At 36.5% G+C, this 22,985-nt stretch overlaps 2 protein-coding genes and 1 long non-coding RNA gene across 4 annotated transcripts in view; 1 reads left to right on the top strand and 2 right to left on the bottom strand.

Annotated features, from left to right (window-relative positions):
- Positions 1 to 393: 393 nt before the first annotated feature.
- LOC132838874 (uncharacterized) lies at positions 394 to 5,361 on the bottom strand. Its single transcript, XR_009647669.1, has 3 exons — positions 5,190 to 5,361; positions 563 to 716; positions 394 to 473 (listed from the first exon to the last, which is right to left on the bottom strand). It is a non-coding gene; the product is annotated as an uncharacterized LOC132838874 (long non-coding RNA).
- Positions 5,362 to 11,866: 6,505 nt separating this feature from the next.
- Positions 11,867 to 19,170, top strand: spi1b (Spi-1 proto-oncogene b). Of its 2 annotated transcripts, XM_060859146.1 has the most exons (6): positions 11,867 to 12,223; positions 13,029 to 13,103; positions 13,196 to 13,280; positions 14,397 to 14,590; positions 16,947 to 17,115; positions 17,850 to 19,170. In XM_060859146.1, the coding sequence occupies exons 1-6, from the start codon at positions 12,182 to 12,184 to the stop codon at positions 18,161 to 18,163; spliced, it is 879 nt and encodes a 292-aa protein (XP_060715129.1). In that variant the 5' UTR covers positions 11,867 to 12,181; the 3' UTR covers positions 18,164 to 19,170. The 2 variants fall into 2 exon arrangements, with proteins under 2 accessions (XP_060715129.1, XP_060715130.1); XM_060859147.1 differs by lacking the exon at positions 13,029 to 13,103.
- A 68-nt stretch (positions 19,171 to 19,238) lies between these two features.
- The window catches only part of si:ch73-314g15.3 (uncharacterized protein LOC368688 homolog), a 7,469-nt gene continuing 3,722 nt past the window's right edge, over positions 19,239 to 22,985 (bottom strand). The window contains exons 5-12 of the mRNA XM_060859145.1: positions 22,801 to 22,898; positions 22,127 to 22,276; positions 21,700 to 21,867; positions 21,553 to 21,622; positions 21,384 to 21,462; positions 20,960 to 21,113; positions 20,247 to 20,351; positions 19,239 to 20,151 (exon numbers count right to left, since the gene is read on the bottom strand). Of these exons, the coding sequence (XP_060715128.1) occupies positions 20,119 to 20,151; positions 20,247 to 20,351; positions 20,960 to 21,113; positions 21,384 to 21,462; positions 21,553 to 21,622; positions 21,700 to 21,867; positions 22,127 to 22,276; positions 22,801 to 22,898 (857 nt within the window). The 3' untranslated portion in view covers positions 19,239 to 20,118. The remainder of the gene's footprint in view (positions 20,152 to 20,246; positions 20,352 to 20,959; positions 21,114 to 21,383; positions 21,463 to 21,552; positions 21,623 to 21,699; positions 21,868 to 22,126; positions 22,277 to 22,800; positions 22,899 to 22,985) is intronic.

Consider the following 22,985-nt stretch of genomic DNA (forward strand, 5'->3'; position numbering starts at 1 on the left):
ATTTGTTATGGGTCCCAGTCCTGGCATGAGGCATGAAAACACTATTAAATCCCAGGCCACCATGCCCACATAGATTACCACACTCACTTACACGTAGGGGTATTTAATTTAGCTTGACCAGATTATGATTTTGGCATTTGGAAGGAATAATGAGACGCACATGGACATAGGAGGTACATGTACTGCACACATACAGTGTTCTAAGATTAGGATTAAAATTTGGACCTCCCAAAATAATGCAATTATGTAGACTGACATTCACAAAGTTTATCTGAATGTGTGTGTGTGCATGGTACCCCGTGATGGACTGGTGTACCAAGTGGGCATGAGTGGGTGCATGCCCACTGTTCCTGGAAAGGCTCTGGATCCACAAGCTCATAACCAGGATAATGTGGGTATTGAAGATGAATGAGTGAATTCCTGTAGCACATATGCATTTACCAGTAACAATAACACTGGAATATGATATAGTCCTGAAAAGAAAGTGTGAGAAAATATTACAATTTTAAAACCTTTTACTTTTATGGTCTGGTTGTCTGTTATAGCAGATGTGACCACTTACACTGGACCATGACAGGAAGTTCAGGACCTTACAGGAAGTGTGTTTTGTTATAGATAAAAACACACATAGCCATGCTTAGGTCAACCTCCCATTCCACAACAAGTAGTTTCACACAGGCAGGCTCAGATGGATGATGACGATGACTTTGATGTGGCTGATGGTAAAAACACAAACCACAGATATGTTTCTGAAAAGATTAATACAATCATTACAGTTGCTGGAAATTTACACCTTGAGTTTTTGTCTCACTTTTCTGGACATCAGGGAGATTTATGGTTCTTTTCGGGCAACTATATATGACAGAAACTGTACTGTACTGTAGATAAACCAGTTGCATTTTCCCCAAGATCGTTTAAAACTAAAATATCAAATCTGCTTCTTTGAAACCATTAGTAAAAAAAAAACATTTTTATTGTATTGTACCATCCTAACTATACCGGAAAAACATAAAAAGAAATCTTCCTCACTTATACATTAACTAATGATATTTTTGTTTAGTACTGTATTTTTGTTTGAGTATGCGGAGATTCCAACATGTACTGTGGGCAATCCCTGATCTTTCATAAACATGCTTTTATTATAGCAAACACTACTGGGGGCTTCATCACCTTTATCTTCCCTTTTGTGAAGACTGATTCACTGGAAACAGAAAATTCCTCATTTATTTTGGCTTTGCAAACTAAAACACCTTTTTGCTCAGCAAAGTTAAAGCACTTTTTAAAAATATTTTTTAATTGACTCTGAAGATTTGAAACCTAGCTCCTGCATGTAAATGATGATTAACACCTGTTTGTTGTGTGGATTATGTAGTTCTGTGATTTATTTTTTTTTAATCTATATTGATTTTGGGACACGAAATAGGATTAACCTCCCCAGAAATAGCTCTGCTGCTATGGATATTTTGTGGCATGGTCACGGAATGAGAATGAGGAATTAGGAAAAAGAAGTGAGAAGGACTGGACGTCCCCCATACACTCGGGTTAAGGCCGGCTCTGTGTCATTATGAAAGAGAAGGAGGCCACTAAAACCTCTGTGCACTAACAGACAGGAAACTAAGCCCACTGTGGCCAGCCCACTCACTGTCTCCAAACAAAAAAGCCATCACATTCCTAACAGGTGCACTTTTTTCCGAGATCTGAGAAATGTTTTGGGATCTGAGAAATCCTGTGTTCAGACAAAAGAGACATACAAAATGCATCCCAAGTCAAAAATATAGCAATTTCAAGCTTTTAATTTAATTTTGATTTTAAAAGTAAAATGTACTTTTATGCCTCTTTTTTAATCTTTTAAATGTAAGGGCTCATTCCGGTTGAGTTAATATTATATTTCTGTTTTTACTGATGATTCTGGCAAAACAAAACCAAAATCCAGGAAAGAAAAGGTTTATCTAAAAGAAAATGGTGTGCATCTGTGTAACAAAATGCCTGAATTGGGAAATTCCCCAATGATTTTTTTTTTTATGTAGAGTTTTCTCTCTTTCTTTTCATTGTAAAACATATTTCGATTCACTCTATGGTTTTAATCTATTTTTCAATGTTGATTTCACCTACTGACTCTTTAAAGACCAAGTAATTGTAATTATTGTACAGTTGGTAAGGGATGTTAATGATACTGTTCCTGACGGCAGGACCCATGTTTTCCTCAAATGATTGATAGAGTTCATTTAGTTAATAAAAGTGGCCAAGAACCATCGATTTTCAAAGAATGGTATAGACATTTTTCTATAACCTATTGGCAATACATGAGATTATCACTTCCAAAAAAAGTCTTCTAAAGAAGGTGAAATTGTCAGTTTAGCAATTATAACTTGCTTCAAAATGATCATTTTATTTTATCAGTGTTTGTTTCATTGCTGGAAACTTGCACTTGCAATTGTATATACATGAAATTCTAGTCAGTCAGATTTCATCCTTCACTCTTTTGAAGCTTGTGGCCAGAAATGTTTACAAAATATATCAAATGCTTTTTTTATTATTTGTTAATAATCTGCAAAAGAGAGTTGAATATTGTCTTGTTTTTTTCAGCTCTTATCAAATTTCCCCTTTGGCCATGAGCTGAACATTTCAAAAATCAAATAATATACAATGACTTCCATGACATTGACAATCAGCAGCCCTCTTCTCGTAGCTTATCTATTGTTTTGTCTGTTTCCATGCACAGTTGTTTATTCACCACTGTGTAGAAATGGTTTAATGGCTCCTGATTTGGTAAAGTAGAGTTATGACAGTCACCGGTGTCAACACCAGAATGTGGACATTATTCTGGTGCAACTGCAGTCTGAATACCTCATCCTTGAATAGGAGGAGCGCAACATTTACTTTGCAATGCACCACTGTTTCCTCTTTTCTTCTTAAACTATATGATCTTGGTCACCAGTCAGGGTGGACCCTGCTGAAAGTTTGTTAACATTTATAAGGTTATATTATGTTTGCTGCTGCAAGTGCCATGTCCACTATTTAACATTGAGGAGTACAAACAATGAAGAACAACCACATATAGGGAAAAGTGATTCTAATCAATTGAACATTTAACAGCAGTAATTGTTAAAAAGCACTAAGATAGTTCTTCACATTATGCGTTGAGAAAACATGACACAGCTAAACTGCTAAGAGGAAATGGAGTAGCAGTACACTAAAAAACAAAATATTGTGCAACCCATGATCCCATGATAAGCATTATAGTCATAGATTTGTTAATTATTTCTTTGACCACTTTCAGTTTGTTCGGATGATTTAAAAGCTGTATTTCCAACTTAATTTTTTTAAAAGGTGTATTTTAAAAGTAAAAAAACAGTTGTTTATTGTAATGTTTGTACAGTGTGGTTGAAGGTGAAAATATAATTCTAGCACTATAAGTATTATGACACTGCTGTGCATACAGTCAGTCTAACATCTCATGTTAGGTTCTACTGTAGACCACAGTCCGGTGTCCCCCCAAAAACGTACATTTATCACCACTATAGGCCTTCCTTCTCTAACCTCAATCTTCTTCTGTTGGTGTGTATGATAGATACACACAATTTTCACCTATTCTTATGCTTTCAAAGACAGTCTGTAATACTCTACATTTTTAGAAACTCCCAATGGGACATCAATTCTATAACAAGAAGGATCAAACACATACAATGTAAAAGATGCTAGTCAAACAGGGGTTCATATTACATTATATACAGTAAATATAGACCATTTCCTAAACCCACAGGAAGCAACACTACTGTAAGTGAGGTTCCTGTGTAATTGCTCTGTGACATGAAAACATGGCTTACAGCAACATAGTGTTTGAAAATTAGGACTTAAATACACATTGCAATATTCATGCTAATGTTAGCGAACAATATTTCTGAAGGAGATATTTTCCAAAAAGTATAGTTATAATTGGTGGATCATATATCCCTTAGATTTTTATGATGCTTTGACGAGCTTTAGATGCTTTATCCTGGTCAGTTTTGTTAAGGATCCAAAGCCTAGCCAGGAACACTGGGTTCTAAAGCTTTAAACTACATATAAATTACATGAGTTTTCTAATCTCATTAGTCAGAATGTGTTGATTAAATTACATCTAACTCTTATTGTTATTAAACAAAGAACAACGTCTTTCTGTAAGCAAACATTAATTTAACATTTATGGAATTTATAGTTATAGCACAAAGTCATAACAAGCAGTAACGTTTGTTACGGCCATTCCATAACATTAAATGCCATCACAAAAAGTACGAAGATGCAATGTGTTGTGGTATAAGAGGAATAAAACACTTCTGGATGAAGCCAGTAATACTAGCCTGTCACACTGTTTTTCCCTTCATAATTTATATCAGGGAAACCTTTTTGTTCTGCTTTTTCTATGTTTACCAGACTTTCCTTTCTTAAAAATTACAAAAATAAAACTGTCAATTGGTGTATGCAAGTTCTAAATGTGATTATCCTAATAGCTTGTCCTCAGGCATAGCCCTTATAATTGTCTTGAATCCTTACAACATCTGGATTGTTTAAGTTGTAATATTTCGGATTTGTAGCCCATCTATTTCAAACCCTGCTCATGATATAGCTGTTTTACATTGTCAGATTTCATACACAGAATGACATGGAAAAGAATTATAGTACTAATAAAAGCACTCAAGTACTTTTATATAATGAATCAAATTGCTATAACTATTGTTTTAAATTATACAACAATCCGAATCCTTATAATTTTCTGAATCAACGCGTAAGCCAGCAAGGTTGTGTACAAATGAAAGATATTTTCAGATGCTAACACATTTCGTTTGCGTGCTTCACAATTGCTCCACAGGCCAAGCTACGATGCAAACGCTCTCACAAGACACTCACTTGCTGCCTAACAAGAAGTGAACCTGAAAGAGAGCACACCCCCCATCCTCAACCCCTCACACACACACCCCTACTTCTGCTTTTTTTGCCCGCTACACAGAAGAAGAGGCTGCTTTATTTGTGTGGCTCTTGGTGTGAGTTAGCTGTATTATGTCTGCATTATAGTCAAATATGCAACACCTCAGACAGCCTCTAATGTAAAATAATAGTGATAGCAATAGTGAGAATTGGATAATAACCTACTCTTTTTTGCAGTATATGAATGTAACACAGTCCTTTAATAATTGATTTGTTTGCCTTACCTCAAAAGTTGAAGAAATCATCATTTTCATGTATATTTCTGTAATAAATCTGAGTAAATGCAATCTGTTTGCTAAAGCAGAAGTTGAATGTACAGTATCTGTGAAAAACACAAATCCATGACCATGTCTGTAAAAGGACATGACTTATTGGTTGGAAAACAATAAAAAAATCTCTGAGTCTCAATTTAGCTGTTCATTCAAACGGAGAAGTGAAAGTTCTCTCGATTCTTTCTCTTTTTTTCACCTACACATTGAAGCCTGCTCTATGTCTAACTTTTCCTAAGCCTTGATGTTTACCTGAAATCATTATAATGAAGTAACTGAAATTCTACTTCCCTCCTAGCCAACTTCCTACATGTTCCTATCTTTCCCTTTCGTTCCGTTACAAAGTTTGTGTTGCACACTCATTTCCCTGAACCCCACATATTCAGCCTTCACTCTTAATCCCATGTCTCTTCAGCAGAGGCAACTGTAAGGTAATCCGTTTAATTGTAAAATTTGAGTTTCAGAACAAATATATTTCATAATTAGTATATAAATATACTATTGCCATTGTAAATAAGAACCTGTTCTTAATGACTTGCCTGTAAAAATAAAGGTTAAACAAATAAATACATACAACAATTTTTGTGTATTTCCTATTTTTTAGTCCTGAACTTTCCACTGAAAGAACACAGTTGATAAATATAAATAATCACTTTGACTATTTTTACTGCTGTAAACAAATACACAAAATCACACACCCTGGTAATGCTTTATGTATCCATGGGCTCATCCATTGGTGCAGGTGGGGCATCATATAGTTCAACAGTCAACAAAAATTAATCTAACACAAAGTGTAAGTGCAGCCAGTGTGTCTGTAATGTACAGAACCATTTCCAGAGCCAAGACTAGGAAAGGGAGAGAGGAATTATGGAACGTATCAGAAATGCATGTTTTCTATGCAAAGGCTGAGAAAAAGAATAATATCTATGTGTGCATTTTCAAATGGTCAAATCACTTGGGCAAGTTTTAGGTCTTTTGTGCGTGTGTTTTTTTTGTTTTTTTTAGATAAATTTACCTGGACATTTTGTTCAAACCTGTCACTGCTGGTTAAGGATTTTGGCTCATTGGCAAAAACACTTACTGTGCAAAAAAATACACAGATGAACAAAGGTACATTAAAATGAGCTGCTGGACTGTATAGTGGATGACCCTATGTTGTTGACTATTATGGGTTTACTTGTAATTCATTAGACATTGGTCTGTAGTATAAGTCAAGCATTTTAGTCTCTTGACTTAAAGCCTCTTGCTTGAAGCTATCTGATTTTATGCTGACCAAAACACAGCTATGTCCCACAATCATACTAAATTTCACAAAATTCAATGCATGTTTACTATTCTGATCAATAGTATGACCAGATGGGAGGCACGGTGGCTTAGTGGTTAGCACGTTCGCCTCACACCTCCAGGGTCGGGGTTCGATTCCCGCCTCCACCTTGTGTGTGTGGAGTTTGCATGTTCTCCCCGTGCCTCGGGGGTTTCCTCCGGGTACTCCGGTTTCCTCCCCCGGTCCAAAGACATGCATGGTAGGTTGATTGGCATCTCTGGAAAATTGTCCCTAGTGTGTGAATGAGAGTGTGTGTGTGCCCTGCGATGGGTTGGCACTCCGTCCAGGGTGTATCCTGCCTTGATGCCCGATGACGCCTGAGATAGGCACAGGCTCCCCGTGACCCGAGGTAGTTCGGATAAGCGGTAGAAGATGAATGAATGAATGAATGAGTATGACCAGATATGTTGAAACAAATGTTTGTTTGAGCATTGTTTAGTTTTTTTTTACAAGAATTTGCACTTCTTCAGAGTTGATCTTTGTACTTATACCATAAATGGGTATGAGTAATAAGAATAAAATAATTTTCACAATTAATTTACCCACAAATAGGAGTCAGCATGTCAAATTAGCATTCATTCGTACACCCATAGTGAGTTTGTTTAGTGTTAAGGTCAACATCTCAGACATGTAGCTGAATTAAGCTAGTTTTGCTTTTGTTTTAATAAGTTCCCATAAGTACAAGAATGTAAAGGCGGTACTTAGGACTATACACATTTAAGCAAGATGCATGCAGCCTTCCCACGATTGCGCCATTCCTCCACTATCTAACAGGGTCCATGAAGCAAGAGCCACACAACATGCCTGCAAGCTGATGAGGAAAGGTTGTGTAGGAAGCTTGGCGCTAAACATAGGCTAATAACGCCTTGTCCAGTATATGCTAATGAAACCACTGCTTGTCAAGAGAAAGGGGAGAAAAAAAAGAAACGAGCATAGCTCACCAACCTAATAGCAAGAAATGACCAGAAATGACCACTTATTACCTTCCCAATGATCACTGGTCTACAATGCTGCTGGCAAACCAACCTTATATATATGTAAAACCTGTAAATTATGCGTCTGTCTTAAAATAACAAGGGGGAAATAAATGCTGAGATGGCTGTAAAATGTACGGTGCTTATTAATACACCAGAAAAAGAGTAAATGTCATCAGATTTGGTCAAGAAATGCAGACAGCTGTGGCCTTACAGCAGCTGGATCTGCAATAGAACAAATTCAATACAATAAAAGGGCAGATAATTGTTTCAATAAACAATTATTTCATTAATTATAAACAAGGAAACACTTATGATTGGTCACCTGCTATATAATAAATATTATATTTCAATACTTCCAATACTTTCATGATTTCCATGCTGGGAAAAACAACAAAACATAAAAAAATAATTGCCTCTATTTCAAAATATCACATAAAAATCATGTTGTTTTGGGTACTGATGCTACTGTATGTATGTAAAACATAATAGATCTTCTTATATAGACATTTGTCTAAGACATACATTTGACTATAAAACACTACACCTACAGTATTTCTGTTTTTGTATAATATTGTTTGTTGCTTTTAATTGTTTCATGTAAGATTGCTAGATTTTAATTGTTTGAATGTTGTTTTTAATAACTGCCTCACTAAAAAAACATGTATTTTTTTCAGTGTGACTTGACCGGTTAAATAAAGGTTAAATAAATAAATAAAACATGGAGGTCCCAATTATTATTCAGTGCTAAGGATATAGGTATTTTACACACACACACACACACACACACACACACACACACACACACACACACACACGAAATTATCCTAGACATGCTTGTGTGCATGGAGTCATGAGTGTCAGTGCAAAAGTTTGCATACCCTATGCAACAAAATGATGAAGCCTATATTTAACCAGTGTAAAAATATAAAGATGTTTACTGTGCATCACATACTGCATGTTTCTCAATGATCTCAAGTAACAAACATGACCAAGAATTGAAGCATTTCACCTCAAGATTGAGCTTGCTGCCTCCCATCTCCTACACATACTTTGTGACAATCTGGTTCATATCTCACACTGACACGACTTGAGTTGTGGTAATTTTATTTTTGGATTTTTGTTGTTGTTGTTGTTGTTGTTAATTCTATATTTAGCTTTGAACTGAAGCATAAAGAAAAACATTTGCCCTTTTCTGTCCCACAACCCATGAAGGTTTGTTCCTAAGTATTTTTGTGTATTTTTCCACTGACGTCTTCAAAAACCTGTAGGAGTTTCTTTAATTATGTTTTTTATATCTAAATTGTTTCAAAATCATCAGCATTCCTAGTATTTGTTTCTCTGTGTTGCTTAACATTCAAAGCTTTTACACCAATCATAATAATTTGCTTGGCTCGTGATGTGGGTTTGGCTGCTAAGACATACTTTTAGTATGCAAAACTGATTATCACACACACACACACACACACACACACACACACACACACACACACACACACACACACACACAAAGAAATAGAGATGGAAAATATAGAGTAAATTTTTTTACCCTAAAGATTTTCTGCCTATAAAGTTTAACCAGTTTTATTTAATTGGGAAATGTCTTATATTTCCTCAAATAGACTGGAAAGTGGATAAGTAACTTCAGGTTTTCGAGTATCTGCTTTACTGGTTATCTTTAGTTTCAGAAGACTGTTCTGCCTATTTCAGTATAATGGTGTAATTATTTACAAATGTACAGGAAACCTTTATCAGTTTGTCACTATAGAGTTCAGGATGGGATTTCTGCATCACAGCTCCAGGGTCCCTGCTTTGATTTTGCTAACTCAGGCTGCTGGAGTTTTTCTAGTGTATCCGTGCTCAACACCCAGTTTTGCTGATGCTCCAGATCAACCACAACGCTGACCATGATTATACATTACCAAAGACGACTGCATGCACGATTTCCCAATTTTTTTTTAAAAACAATTCAGAACAGTCAGGAGAGAGCCAAATTAACCCCAGTTACAGTGTACCCTCAATACCTTGATTTAAAATGATCACGGCTACAAGGTTAGATGGATAAAAGTCAAAAGCTTCTAAGCCAAACATTCAGATCCATGGGAATTCCCTGAATAATGTCAGATTATATTTGGTTTTAAAAAGAAAACTCCATCTCCTTTTTGTGAAATCACATAAAAAAAACACCAATTTGAGGACATGTAACAATTCACAAGAAGTCATATGAAAGAAAAAATAGGTTCCCTTTTATTACAACTTGATCCATCTAAAATTAAAACAATCGATATCACTCTTAAATTCAAATCACATTGCTAAATGATGTGTTAATTCATGTAATGATTATATATTATACTGGTTCACAATCTAAAACACACACACACCTTTACATTAGTCTATAGTACTCAATTGTATTTTTTTTTTTTTAATTATGCTTATTTAAAGTTTTTTTTATTATTATTTCAAAGTATGTATTTACTTGCTTAAAAAAACAAAGCCAACTGCTGTTTATTATGGTCACTGAATTAGCTGGTATTAGATTTGATCAGATTTAAGAAAAACACTCAGAGGAATATCAGTATCAATATACTGCAGTCCATGACGCTGTGTTTTTATTTGTCTTTGTTAAATTCCCCAATCCTTGGACCTACTGTACATACCAGATGAGCATATGCGCTGGGCTTAATACTGAAACAATGAGAGAAATTTGAACTGGAATATGAATGTAGTTACGTACAGTTTACCATAATAAGGCCTAAATGTTACATTCCTATTCTTAATTTTGTTCTGCATAAAAAACCTCTATTTTAACACAATTGTGAAATAATTTAGGATAGCATTCTTACCCTGATTACCTTTAGTGCCTGTCTACAGATTTGTCTGCAGACCAAATTTGATTTTCAATCCTCATTGCTAACAGCAGGCAGTTAGCTAGTTTATGCTAACCTGACTGGATTTCTGTTAGGATTTCCAAATTACACACATAAACCTTAACAATCCTCACTGCTAGCAGTAGTCAGTTAGCTATCCTGTGCTAACCTGACTGGATTTCTGTTATGATTTCTAAATTATAGACATACATGTTATTAATATTTACTGTAGCATTAGTAAGTTAGCTAGTTTGTGCTAATCTGACTGGATTTCTGTTAGGATTTCTAAATTAAACACATAAACCTTAACAATCCTCACTGCTAGCAGTAGTCAGTTAGCTATCCTGTGCTAAATTGACTGGATTTCTGTTAGGATTTCTAAATTATAGACATACATGTTATTAATATTTACTGTAGCGTTAGCAAGTTAGCTAGTTTGTGCTAATCTGACTGGATTTCTGTTAGGATTTCTAAATTACACACATAAACCTTAACAATCCTCACTGCTAGCAGTAGTCAGTTAGCTATCCTGTGCTAACCTGACTGGATTTCTGTTAGGATTTCTAAATTATACACATACATGTTATTAAACTTTACAGTAGCAGTAGTCTCAGGTGGGTTGACTACATTTGCATGATACCTTGCAATGAACTTGCATCCCATCTGGCATCCCAGATCCGTCATCTCATTATCATATTCTTTCCTGACACCTAGTCTTATCAGGATTTTTTAATTTTTTTATTAAGGCCCTAAAAAAGAACATGTGACGCAGCATGTGTTGTACCATAATCTAACATCTCTAAGCATGATCTCGATTGCATAATAACTGCCAGCATCACTACTATTGTTTAAATGGAGAATTTTCTTCGTGGCTGTCGCATGACGATGTTATCTATTCTCCCTGCTTGTCTTGGTGGACCTGCAGTAAGAGATTAAAACTGTTGCAAGATAACGTCTCACCCGCAGCCGTATCCATTTCTGATATCTGTGAGAGAAAAGGCTTTGTACAATTGAGTCTGGTTGTCAAATCATGTCTGGTTGCCAAATTGAGTGTATTTATTTCAGAAACACAAACATGTATCTAATTAATTATTTTTAAGAGATAAATAGATATTTAGATAATTTTATGAGAAATAAATTTCTCATTCTATACATTTTTTTACTGTCGATTTGTCATCTATTAGTGAAATCATGCATAAAAATGCTGAATTGAGTTATGAAGCACAGCCTGATTTGCAGAAGAATATACGACACAAGGTTAGGGTTACATCTGGGAATAGCTTGAAAAATAGAAAATTAGAAGACCCCCTAAATCATCTAAAGTGGCACCAATTATTCCTTCATCCTACGTTAAGTTTGTAAACTGGAAGGCCTGGAGGTGGACAACGTCGGCTGAACTGTCTCTGATTGGCTATTGGGGGAGGTGACACAATGTGTCTGTTCTAACTGAGTAGTTATAATCCCCACCTGACATCACTCTAAAATCAGGAACCAGCAGGGACACTCACACTCACACATACCCAAAAATAAAGAAGTAACAAACAGAAAGCTCTGCCGTTTTGCCACGGTCACTGTTAGGCTAAAACTTATATTTTTATCTGTTCTTGGCTTTTATTTAGGGTCCCTGGGAGCTTTGTGGCCCCCAGTGGGTAAGGTGTTTGCGAGGAGTTTTTAGTTTCATTTAGTAAGAGGAAATTTAAAGTTGTGCAATGGCACTGGGGGTGTTTTGAAAGCAATTGAGAAAGCGCATCGAGCTAGAGTGTGTGAAGCGGAGAAGACTCCATGTTGTCTTCATACAGAATGGAGGGGTACATCATCCCACCTGTAAGTATTCCTCATTTTCTGTGTGTGTGTGTATATGTGTGTGAAATGTTAGCTTAATGGTAAACCTACTTAAAACCAAGACTTTGGAATCAAGCTCAGAGTCAGTGATGAAACGAATTCCCTGTAATGTGTCAACAGATCAGTCACGCTACTGTGACATTTTCTTCGTTAGTGACAAACAGTTAATGCACAAGTGGAAGGTCAAACATTTCTCTAGAATAGTGCTGATAGTTTTCAGTTAGTATTTTACAGTCTCTCTTATTAAAAATATATAGGCGAGAGTCAGTTTGGCTGAAGGGAAAACGTGGCCCAAGTGTAGTTCTGTTCATGAGGATTTCTACATTATAATTACTGTTTCATTTATGTATGTATGTATTAAACGTGTATGTATTTATACAGAGTATATTCATTATATTATCTATATCTTATTAATTATTGTATATTATCAATTTGTAAGAAATTGTAATGACACTCATAATTTCTTAGTATTTTTTTTGTTGTGGGCTATTTGTATGAGGATGATGATGGTGAAGACTATTATTATTATATGGATCTGCTTGAAGATTGAATCACTTAGTGTTGTTGGTTTTCCTGCATATTCTCTAATTGGTTTATTGAATTCTATAAATTTCTCCTTTACAAGGAAAAAATGATTATAAGCCAATTGAATTCGTACACACCATAATGCATGATTATCAATCGTTTCAAATAACCTTTAAATTATAACCAAATTTAATAATTTAAGGATTAATTTTATTTCACATTTAAAAGTTATCAATGCTAAAATATAATTTCTGTGTAATAGAAAAAAGGCTGGACTGGCTGGATGTCACAGGCCCCATCTGAATTTAAAGATTACTGGGCACTTGTAAATAAAGATGTGAGGCTTTTCTCATACTGCATTTATTCTTTTGTATAAAACTCTGGGTTTATTCCTGTAATTTACTCAAATTGCTGGATTTCTGCTAACAGCCAACAGAAGATATGATCTACGAACCTGACATCTATCGACAACAGATGGAATATCAATACATCATCGATGGAGAAGGCCAGAATGGTGAGATGCTATTCGTATTTTTGCATTATGCATTAAGCTGGGGCAGAATGATACCAAATGCATGTCATGGAAATACTGTAAGAGCAATATTGTAAGTTTTTTAAAACTGAAACTTTACCAAAATAGCTTGTTCATTCAACACGCTTAGAGGCCCATTTTAACGCCAACGTGGTTGTGCTAACGGTTTAAAATCACACCCAGAGCTGAGCTGCTGGGAATACATTCGTGGGGGGGTGTTTAGGAGAGCTAGCGAGTGGAACCAGGCAAGTGACCCGACACCAAAGCAGGAAACAGATGCATTATTTTGACAGGCAAGAAAACTACAGACGTAGAACGACAAATATCCCCAAGGGTGTGCCACTAAGAAGAAACCTACCTAACAAATTCATCAGACAGATAATTTGACAGACAAATTTGACAGACAATTTTCCATGAGTTAAAATGTGTATAGTATGGAGAAGATTGTATGATAATATAGACATGGATGTGTCTCATTTGAGTTCCTTTATTCAGGATTTTGTTCTGACCTTTGTGTACTTTGCTGTTTAGCATTTCTCTTCTGAGAACCTTGTGAATGGGCGTGATATTAAAAGTGAAATAGAGGTGTCAGAGGAATGCTATTTACAGAAGAACATAAGCAAACAACACGTTTGATAAAAATCATGTATGATAAAAGCTTCCATAAATTTTTTTTTTTTTTTGCCCCTTGGTGAACATTTTACCGTACTTAGAGAAGACTCTCTATTTCATACTACACTGGATTAATGAATTTAAAAAAAAAAAAATGCAACAAAAATGTTTGTATGCAAGAATGCATTTTAATTGTGGAAAATGTTAAATGAAAATGAAACTTTGAGCATTTTGTAGGGTTTATTGTAGTAAAAACTGAATGCAACAGTGGTGTGAATAGGAAATATCATGACACATATAGTCCTGGTCGTTTTAAAGAAAGAAAAAAAAGCAAAACAACAATAACAAATTATTACAAACAAATATTTTTTTACTAATACAGATGTTATAACACATAAGAAGTTATTATTCATTCACTACATTGTTCATGCCTTATAAATGTTTTCATAGCATTTGCTTACCCTTTAAGTGGCCTTTGTTGTTCAGATCATACTTGGGAGTACAGTACACACCATGTCCACCCTGGGGACTTTGAGAATTTGACAGAGAGCCACTTCACGGAGCTTCAGAGTGTGCAGCCAGTTCATCCTTCCAGTGTGCATCGCTTTACTGAGGTTGAGCCGAGCCATTTTCTGGAACCCAGTCTGACTGGACACCATCTGGGACTGCCTCCTGCACAGGTGAGGGCCCTCAAATCACAGATCATGTACTGATAAACTACAAACAAGAAAAAGGAAGAGACAGAAAACAAAATCTCACCACAAATGCAAGAGCAACAGAACTACAAAGATGCTCTGATAAACATGATAAAGGATCAGTGATCTTTACATTGGGGTAAAGACCTTGAGATTGAATTGGCTGATGTTTTCCAGGAATTCACATAATTTATTGGGGTAATAAGCTTCCTAGAATCCAGTAGTCAGTAGTCCTAGAATATGGTGTCTGAAGAATCCAGTATTGCATTTGGACAACCTGAAGGACTTTATATTAGTGTTACCAAACTGGTGCATTTGTTCAGTTGTTTTTGCTGTTACGGAGAAAGGCGAGTACATCTGCATGCTGGCTGTTTCTCAACTCACCCTTATCCTGGCCCGTCCTCACCACTTTCACCACAGCATCAGCGCTGCATGCTCACCAACCGCCATTACACACCCCCTCCCCACTTACACAAACACCACCGCACTGAGTTGTGACACACGCACAGATGTGCTCGGACAACAAAAGCAAGTGTATGCATGTGCGCACACACACACACACACACACACACACACACACACACAGACACACGCACAAACACAAAATGAGCTGAGAGACATGAGCTTACGATCACAATTCTATTCAATAAGGCATGCCTTATGCACAGTTTATAGGATTTCCTGCATTTTATTGAATTTGGTGTTAAATTTCATTTGTATAAATACTAATTATTTAAAAATAATTAAGTCTGTCAATGTGAAAATCTGTTTTGTAAAAGCCTTAGGCACGTGTTAAAAAAATAAATGAATAAATAAAAATCTACACAGCAAACTGCTTTAAAACTAATAAAAGGAAATGTTCAAATATACAACCATGTACCATGAGGGGAAGAAAACAAAAAGAGCTTTAGCAAGTCAGTTTCTGGTGTGTAAACTCGTATTCATTTGGGTCCTCTGCAGTCATGCACTTTTATAAAGAACTTGGTTAGCGTTGGGGCTATTTAATAGGCAGCCATTTAAAAAAATAAAAATACTCTTGCAGAGTGATACCAAATATAAAAACGAGTGTATTACGAGTGTATGTTCTTGCCAAACAGAATATATGAAACACATGCGGCTCACAGACAAAATGAGGAGCACATAGAGGAAAAAAAAGGCTGAAAATGATCTATAGCTCAGAGTGGGAAACAGGTTAGTGCGTGACTGTGATTAGGTCCTTTAGATCTGTGTGGTCTCTTGTTTTGTAGATGCTGCTTGTTTTGTAACCACAATGCTGCTAGAAAAGTGAGCTTTTCCCCTATTGTAGCGCCGTGAACTTACAGGAGGAAAAAGAATGGCAGGTTGATTTACTGCCTTGCTGATTTACACAGTCCTAGCAGCACAAACTGCAACACTTAGCTTGAAAATAACCTTCTTATGTTAGTCTTATCTGATGTGTTGGTGTTATATTTGAAAATATGGTACATGGTGCGACTGTGAACTTGCGCTAACTAATTTGCCCGGATTCATTTTTATTAGTTTTTTTTAAAACATGCCTAACGGTTCTCTGGCCTATGTACTGTATATGATTATAACTGGATTAAACATATAGGTGTGAATTGCAGTTCTAGACACAGCTTACTTAAAATACATGTGTTATTTAGAGTTATCTTGGCAACAGCATCAATTTTCTCACAAAGCACAAAGCATTAAACCATTAGATCTCACAGAGAGGTCTCTCGCTTGTCTTTCCTGTTTTATATATAGCTCAATATACAGCTCTTTGTGTTAAGGACCTGCTCTGAACATCTTTTTTAAATTAAATGGGTACATTTCAACAAACATGACCTCTACAGTCATGTGGAAGTGTGCCTTCTAATGGGGGGCAGCGCATGAAACAACACGTGACAATGTGACTGTTCCCAAGACCTGGTCAGCACAGCCGACACAAACAGATTTTGAAATACTGGTGTTGTTGAGTTTTTTTTTCTGATATTAAACTATGTCAAAACATGGACAGATGAGATGGTGTGGTATTGTATTTTATTTAAAGAAATAGCATGATTATACCTCAGAGGTGTGAGAGAAACTTCCCGTTTTGATATTTAGCCTTCTTAAGATATCTCAATATAATATAGCACAGACACCTGTTGACAGAGGTGTGGGTTTCATTCTTCTGGCAAATGCTGCCACAAATCACTCTGAGAAGGAGTCAAATTTTTCAGACAGTTCTACAGTTGTGTCTAATAATGTTCTGGTTATCAATATACTATAATGTTAAAGCTTTGATTTTAAAGACAGCAGAGATTTTCTTATTCTTCTATCTGAAGTCACCAAAATAAAATCTTGTCTTTACCTCCAGGTGGCTTGTTTGCCCCGGCCGCCTGTGTATTACCCACATAATGTCCAGCCCTCACCTCTCCTGCGCAGCTCCGACGACGATGACCCCGGCAGCCGCAGTCCGCCTCTGGAAGTGTCCGATGAGGAGTGTATGAGGGACCACATCAGCTCTACCACCGGCTTAGAACATGGTGAGGATCATGTAATCTTTTTCATACAGTATAGTTCGGTCCACACTTGCACAGGTGCTGCATATTGTCTAAAATGAAGATCCTGCACAAACAGTAGAGGATCATATTAATTCCTGCTGTACTTAACAATAGTCTATGGAATCAATAGACAGGAGGAGAACCTGTGAATCATCAGATAGCATCCTGAGCTCAGGAACAATCATGGCAGCTATGTTTGAGCTTTGAAGTCTCACTCAATGCTATCTGCTTTACTCTGCTCATCACTCACGAGAGAAAGAATCAGATCACATTAACAGACAGGAAAAATAGGAAAGATACATTAACAGACAGCAAAAAAATACATTTTTTGCCCTAAACACCACCCTCAGGCCAAAACACCTCCAAATACCTTAACTACCCCAATAATTCTAATATTTGTTCACAAATGTATTTCATATAAGGTATATACTTACACGCTGTAATACCCCCTTAATCCTTACTATAAGCATTTTATTAAGTGCTGATCCATATGAAGTCTGCAGTTCTAAGCCCAAAGGTGTAAATGATGTCACTTCTGCAAATAAATGTCAAATTAAAAATGATTTGTTTTCCCCTATGTTTCCCTTTAGCCAGATCAAAAGAAAGCAAGCTACTTTCCGTGAAATGTCATATTCTTTAATTACCAAACATCCCCAACCAAAAAAAGCAGAGCCAACCAACTTTTCCTGTGTTTATGTTTGATATTTTCTGCCTAGGAAACAAGAAGAAAATTCGTCTGTATCAGTTCCTGCTGGACCTTCTGCGAAACGGGGACATGAAGGATAGCATCTGGTGGGTGGACAAAGAAAAGGGAACTTTCCAGTTCTCCTCTAAACACAAAGAGGTCCTGGCCCACCGCTGGGGAGTGCAGAAAGGCAACCGCAAGAAGATGACCTACCAGAAAATGGCCAGAGCACTGAGAAACTACGGCAAGACCGGAGAGGTCAAAAAGATCAAGAAGAAGCTCACATACCAATTCAGTGGTGACGTGCTGGGAAAGAGCCACATGGAAAGGAAGCTGTACATGTAAAGAGGCAGAAAGGTGGACATAGAGCCCAACAGACAGACAGAAAAAAAAAATGAAAGAGATAGAAAGGTGAGACTTTCTGTCAGTCTGCTGAAGAAAGAGCTCTACTCACTGGACCTGAAGCATTAGACTATTTGCTTGCCATTTACCTTCCTTTTTATATTATTCACTTTTGCATTAATTCAGTCAACCTTCTATTCCAGAGCTCACACTTCCATTTCCAATGCCACATGTCTAAAAAGCTTTCAATTCTCTAATCAGAAGAGAAAGGTGTAATATATAGACAGTTAAGACTCTCACCCTTTATAAAGCTCAAATGTGAGTGAGCTGAAAAATGAAACGAAGCAGCTCTTGTGTAGAAGCTGTTGTTAACTGATCATAAGGGGGGGCAGTTGTGGGCGGGGGTGGATGGTGTATCACAAAAATACAAAAGCAGAAGTGAAAACAAATGACACAGGCTCACGCTGTACGGAAAATACGGCTGTCTCGTCTGGCCAGCACACAGGGGGTGAATCTGTAAAGGGTGCTTTTCTTAAAAAAGAAATATTAATAATAATTTTGTATATGAATAAATCTTTTTTAAAATGGTACAAAATGTAAAATCAGAATGCTTAAAAAATCTTTACATTTCTTTAGAGGGAACTGGTTTTACAATGTCCATTCTTTATCACTGAGTTCAAATGGAAGCAATACAGTTTTGTCTCATGATAAAGCTTGAAATTAATTTTCATTTTCTAAGGGGTTCTTTATTGGTCATTCAGTCTAGCACTGTTATAAGGTCTTTATATGAACACTGAGCTTCACTGATTCTCATCTTGATTATTAGAGCATTGAAAAAAAAAACTGATATTTAAAATATATTTAATGAATAAATGTCAGACATTATAACATCGTTATAAATGTCAGACATTAAAATCAAAACTATGCATGTTCATTCATAGTAGAACACTGTTGCTTTTGTCTTTTTTTGACTCACCAGCACCCCCTGTCAATACAACCATATTCATAAACTTTTTATAGAATGACTCCTGAACTTAAAATTGACCAAATACTTCACGAAGACATAAAAACATTAATGAAACATTGAGTGTATAGTATTTATTCAACAATATTAAATATGGTGCCTGCATATAAAGAAAAATTGCAAACACACACACACACACATGTAGACACAATAGGGGTCAAACATCTGAGACCACATTGAAAAGCTGGGATTTTTTTTAAAAACTTGAAATAAACAACATGCTTTAGAACAATAAAAAAAAACATTCAACAAAGAAAATGAAATGCTTAAAATCTCAACTGCCATTGTCTGAATTTATTTATGCAAATTTGCTCCTGAGCTTTATTCCACCTGAGCATTATGTCTCTATAAACACTCTGGTGGTTTTGGTGTGTCAGGCTTTAACCAAATATATGATTTTTAGTAAAATAAAAGCATTTTACTAGTGGTCTCAGACTTGTAAACACAAACAGGGGTCCACGAGTCTGAGACCACTAGTAAAATGCTTTTATTTTACTAATAATCATATATATAAGATTTTCTCATTTCCTTTCCAGAAATACTGCATAAAATTGTCAGTGCACATATTTCATTGTGCATATAAGTATATTTTTTATTCTGTACATATAACCATTTCACAACAGCAAACAGACACTAAAAACCATATGTTCATTGTAATGGAGACATCGATACCAGGCAGATGTGTATTACAGGTGCAGACTGGGTGTATTACAGGTGCAGACTGGGTGTATTACAGGTGCAGACTGGGTGTATTACAGGTGCAGACTGGGTGTATTACAGGTGCAGACTGGGTGTATTACAGGTGCAGACTGGGTGTAGAACAGGTGCAGACCAGGTGCAGACTGGGTGTAGAACAGGTGCAGACTGGGTGTAGAACAGGTGCAGACTAGTAGTAGTTTATCTTCCCATCTGAAATGTTGCAGTAGCTTTTCAGTCAGCTGGAGGGTTTAACAAGTGGAACATACCACTATAAGATGGAAAAATTATGATCATTACAAATGAGATTAGACATTGGGTCAGATATTAAACCTGTGTGACAAATTATTGCAGTATTACAAATACCTCCTCTGTCATTCCTGCCGTCTTTCTTCCCTCTGTGTTGAACGGAGGCTTCAAATACCCTTTAAAATGCAATTTAACCAAGTCGTGGAATGTTGACAGGCAATCCTGGAGAAATGACACAGACATGACCAAACCTGCTGTACTGACAAATCCGAAGCTCATTAAGGAAAAGTACAAAACATTAAATGCAGATATCATCTCTTTCACCTGCAAATCTGAATTTGCATCCTAGTCACATGTGTGTATAAGTTTCCTATCCCAAACTATTACCTATATAGGAAAATAGATATAGAAAAAAGGAGAAGTCCTTTTGGGGTGAAATACTGTAGTGGGACGACTGATGGACACAGTTAATAAAAATACTGCGCAAAATGCTCAAGAAAATCATTAAGTGTGCCAATATTTTAAAGTCTGGACATTAAACTAAATCACAAACGGCATTCTCTTTAACATGTAGTGCTTTAACATGTATGCCCTGTGTACAGAAGATACTCTTTAAATAGGAAATCCATTTGCTTCTTAACGATGGTGTCTGTGATAGTTAAGTATGATCACAACAGTTGCCACTGCTTGTAGATTCACAAACTTGGCAGTGGAACCAATAAAACATGGAATGATGGGTATTTTAGAGAGACATGATGTTGTTGTCCTATTGGTACAGTATGAATGTACACTGGAAATATGGTACTTATTTCTCTACTGTTTATTCTTACCCTTTGCTCCTTTGAGCAAATGTAAGTGAACCATCGGAGTCCTGCAGCAACATGCGTTATCTCATCAGTATAAATCACCTCCAGGACCTTTACTGAGCTCGCGTCTCCCTGCGCTGCAAAGCGGGACAGTGTCTGAGGGTGCACGTCTAAGCCCCTAAGCACAAAGGGAGGAAAGAAAAGAGAAACGACCAAAAACAGTCAGTGTTTTTGATTGAAATGTTCAGACATAGGTTTAAAGGTGCAAACTCGAATTCCTAAGTGCTTTTAGACCCTGAGCTAGTATTCATATAATTTCAGAGAAAATGATTATGTATACAAAATTACTGACATGGATTTGGATAAGTTCTTCATTTCATTCTCATGTTTCAACATGAACATTAAACATTACAAATACTGTTAAAGTCTGAAGATATTTGTGGATTACCTAGCCTCATGGACCATGTGTACTATAGCCAGCCTAGCCAGAAGATCTTGTGATGTTTCTGCTGCCGATTGCCATAAACCTGTAAAGACAAAACATGCACTTCATCACGCCAAATCCAGCTTCACTGAAACCATGCAGAGATTTAAGTCAAACACAAACACCCTCTCACCATTATGTACTGGAAGGGCACCAAAAGAACTGCCGAGCTCCTTGATCCTTTGCTCTAATAATTCATAATGCTGTTGTAAAAACAAAAACAGGTTGTACTACAATCAGATTTCAGTGCGAAGTTAATATGAAGTGATATTTGACCAACCTTGGCTTCATCGCCAGCTACTTTTACAAAGTCGCTGAAAAACTCTCGTGGCAGCGGGTCACCGGTGCTAAGTTTGACTGTAGAGAATCGAGCGATGATGTCCCACGAGAGGTCGATAGCCCACTGCTCTATATTAGCCAGAGAATGAAGCAATGCAATTCTGCTTGCCTACGAAAAAGGAAGCAAACTAGAAGTAAACAATAATTTACATTTTCCGGAATAATTACTAGAAGGCGGCATTAAGTTGAGTTAGACCTAAAATGCCAAATCTATATTTTACCTACTGGAGGAAAAGGTCATATCATACAAAATGCTATTGTGTAGTGAAGATGACAAATAGTCTCGTATTTCATGAAAAGCTATAAAAGCCTCCTGGTTCGTTTATTAATTCAACACCTCTGACTCCCCTCAGTGAGAATGTGTGTACCTGTGTGCCTCCTTTGCCACGTTTGATTTTGCTTGGTGCCACCACAGTCAGACTATCTATTCTGCAAGGCTGAGCCGGTGGTGCACACTCACCAATCTCTGTTATTTCCCCAGTGTTCCACCAGCTCTGCACTTGCTTAGTCAAAGCCACCTGGGATACAGAAAGGCATTGCAAGAATAAAAAAGGTCGCCTGGGAGACCTATAGTGAAGCTGAATTGTTGAGCAATGATGCAAATGAAGTCAAGGAAAGTAGGAAATAAAACATGACAAGCTCGGCTGTTGTAGCTGTTAAAGTGCGTTTTCTTTTATACAACAGCAGTTCCTGTACAACAAAAAGTGTTTTTTCCTCTTACATAGCAAACTGGCAAGGATTGATTTTTTTTTTAATGAACGTCATTTTGTTTATGTAATTAATAATTAATAATAAATAATTGCTTCCGGTTATCATTTATTACATTATTATTAGCAGTGATAAACAACTGTATCCGTACAAGCCTGGACACTGGAGACTGGAGAATTAATCAACACCTTTTGACCATGACCAATCGTATTCAGCGCTGTGGCATAAGCATGTTTATCAAACTGCAGGAAAATTAAACATCATGCATCATTTGCGGTCATGCAAAACAATTATTCACTATTGCTGAGTTTTTTCCAAAAGTCAGAAAGCTAACCTTTTCTAGTGGGTCTGGAGTACAGAGGATTTTCCTGGCCCAAAAGCAGAGTGTATTTTCTGATGATTCTAACTTTGTTTCCATGGGTAACACTGCATCTAAGGAAAGGTTTCCAAACAAAAGAGGATGTCCTTAAAATACACTGAGATGCTCATGTGTGAGATGTGAGATGTTCATGTCCAAGT

This window comes from Tachysurus vachellii, chromosome 23 (assembly GCF_030014155.1).
Source record: "Tachysurus vachellii isolate PV-2020 chromosome 23, HZAU_Pvac_v1, whole genome shotgun sequence".
Classification (NCBI taxonomy): Eukaryota; Metazoa; Chordata; class Actinopteri; order Siluriformes; family Bagridae; genus Tachysurus; species Tachysurus vachellii.

Coding starts and splice junctions, on each gene's coding strand:
- spi1b (XM_060859146.1), top strand. CDS start 12,182: ATGTTGTCTTCATACAGAATGGAGGGGTACATCATCCCACCT. Junction 13,104..13,195: donor GGGCACTTGTAAATAAAGAT/GTGAGGCTTTTC, acceptor TTCTGCTAACAG/CCAACAGAAGATATGATCTA. Junction 17,116..17,849: donor TACCACCGGCTTAGAACATG/GTGAGGATCATG, acceptor TTTTCTGCCTAG/GAAACAAGAAGAAAATTCGT.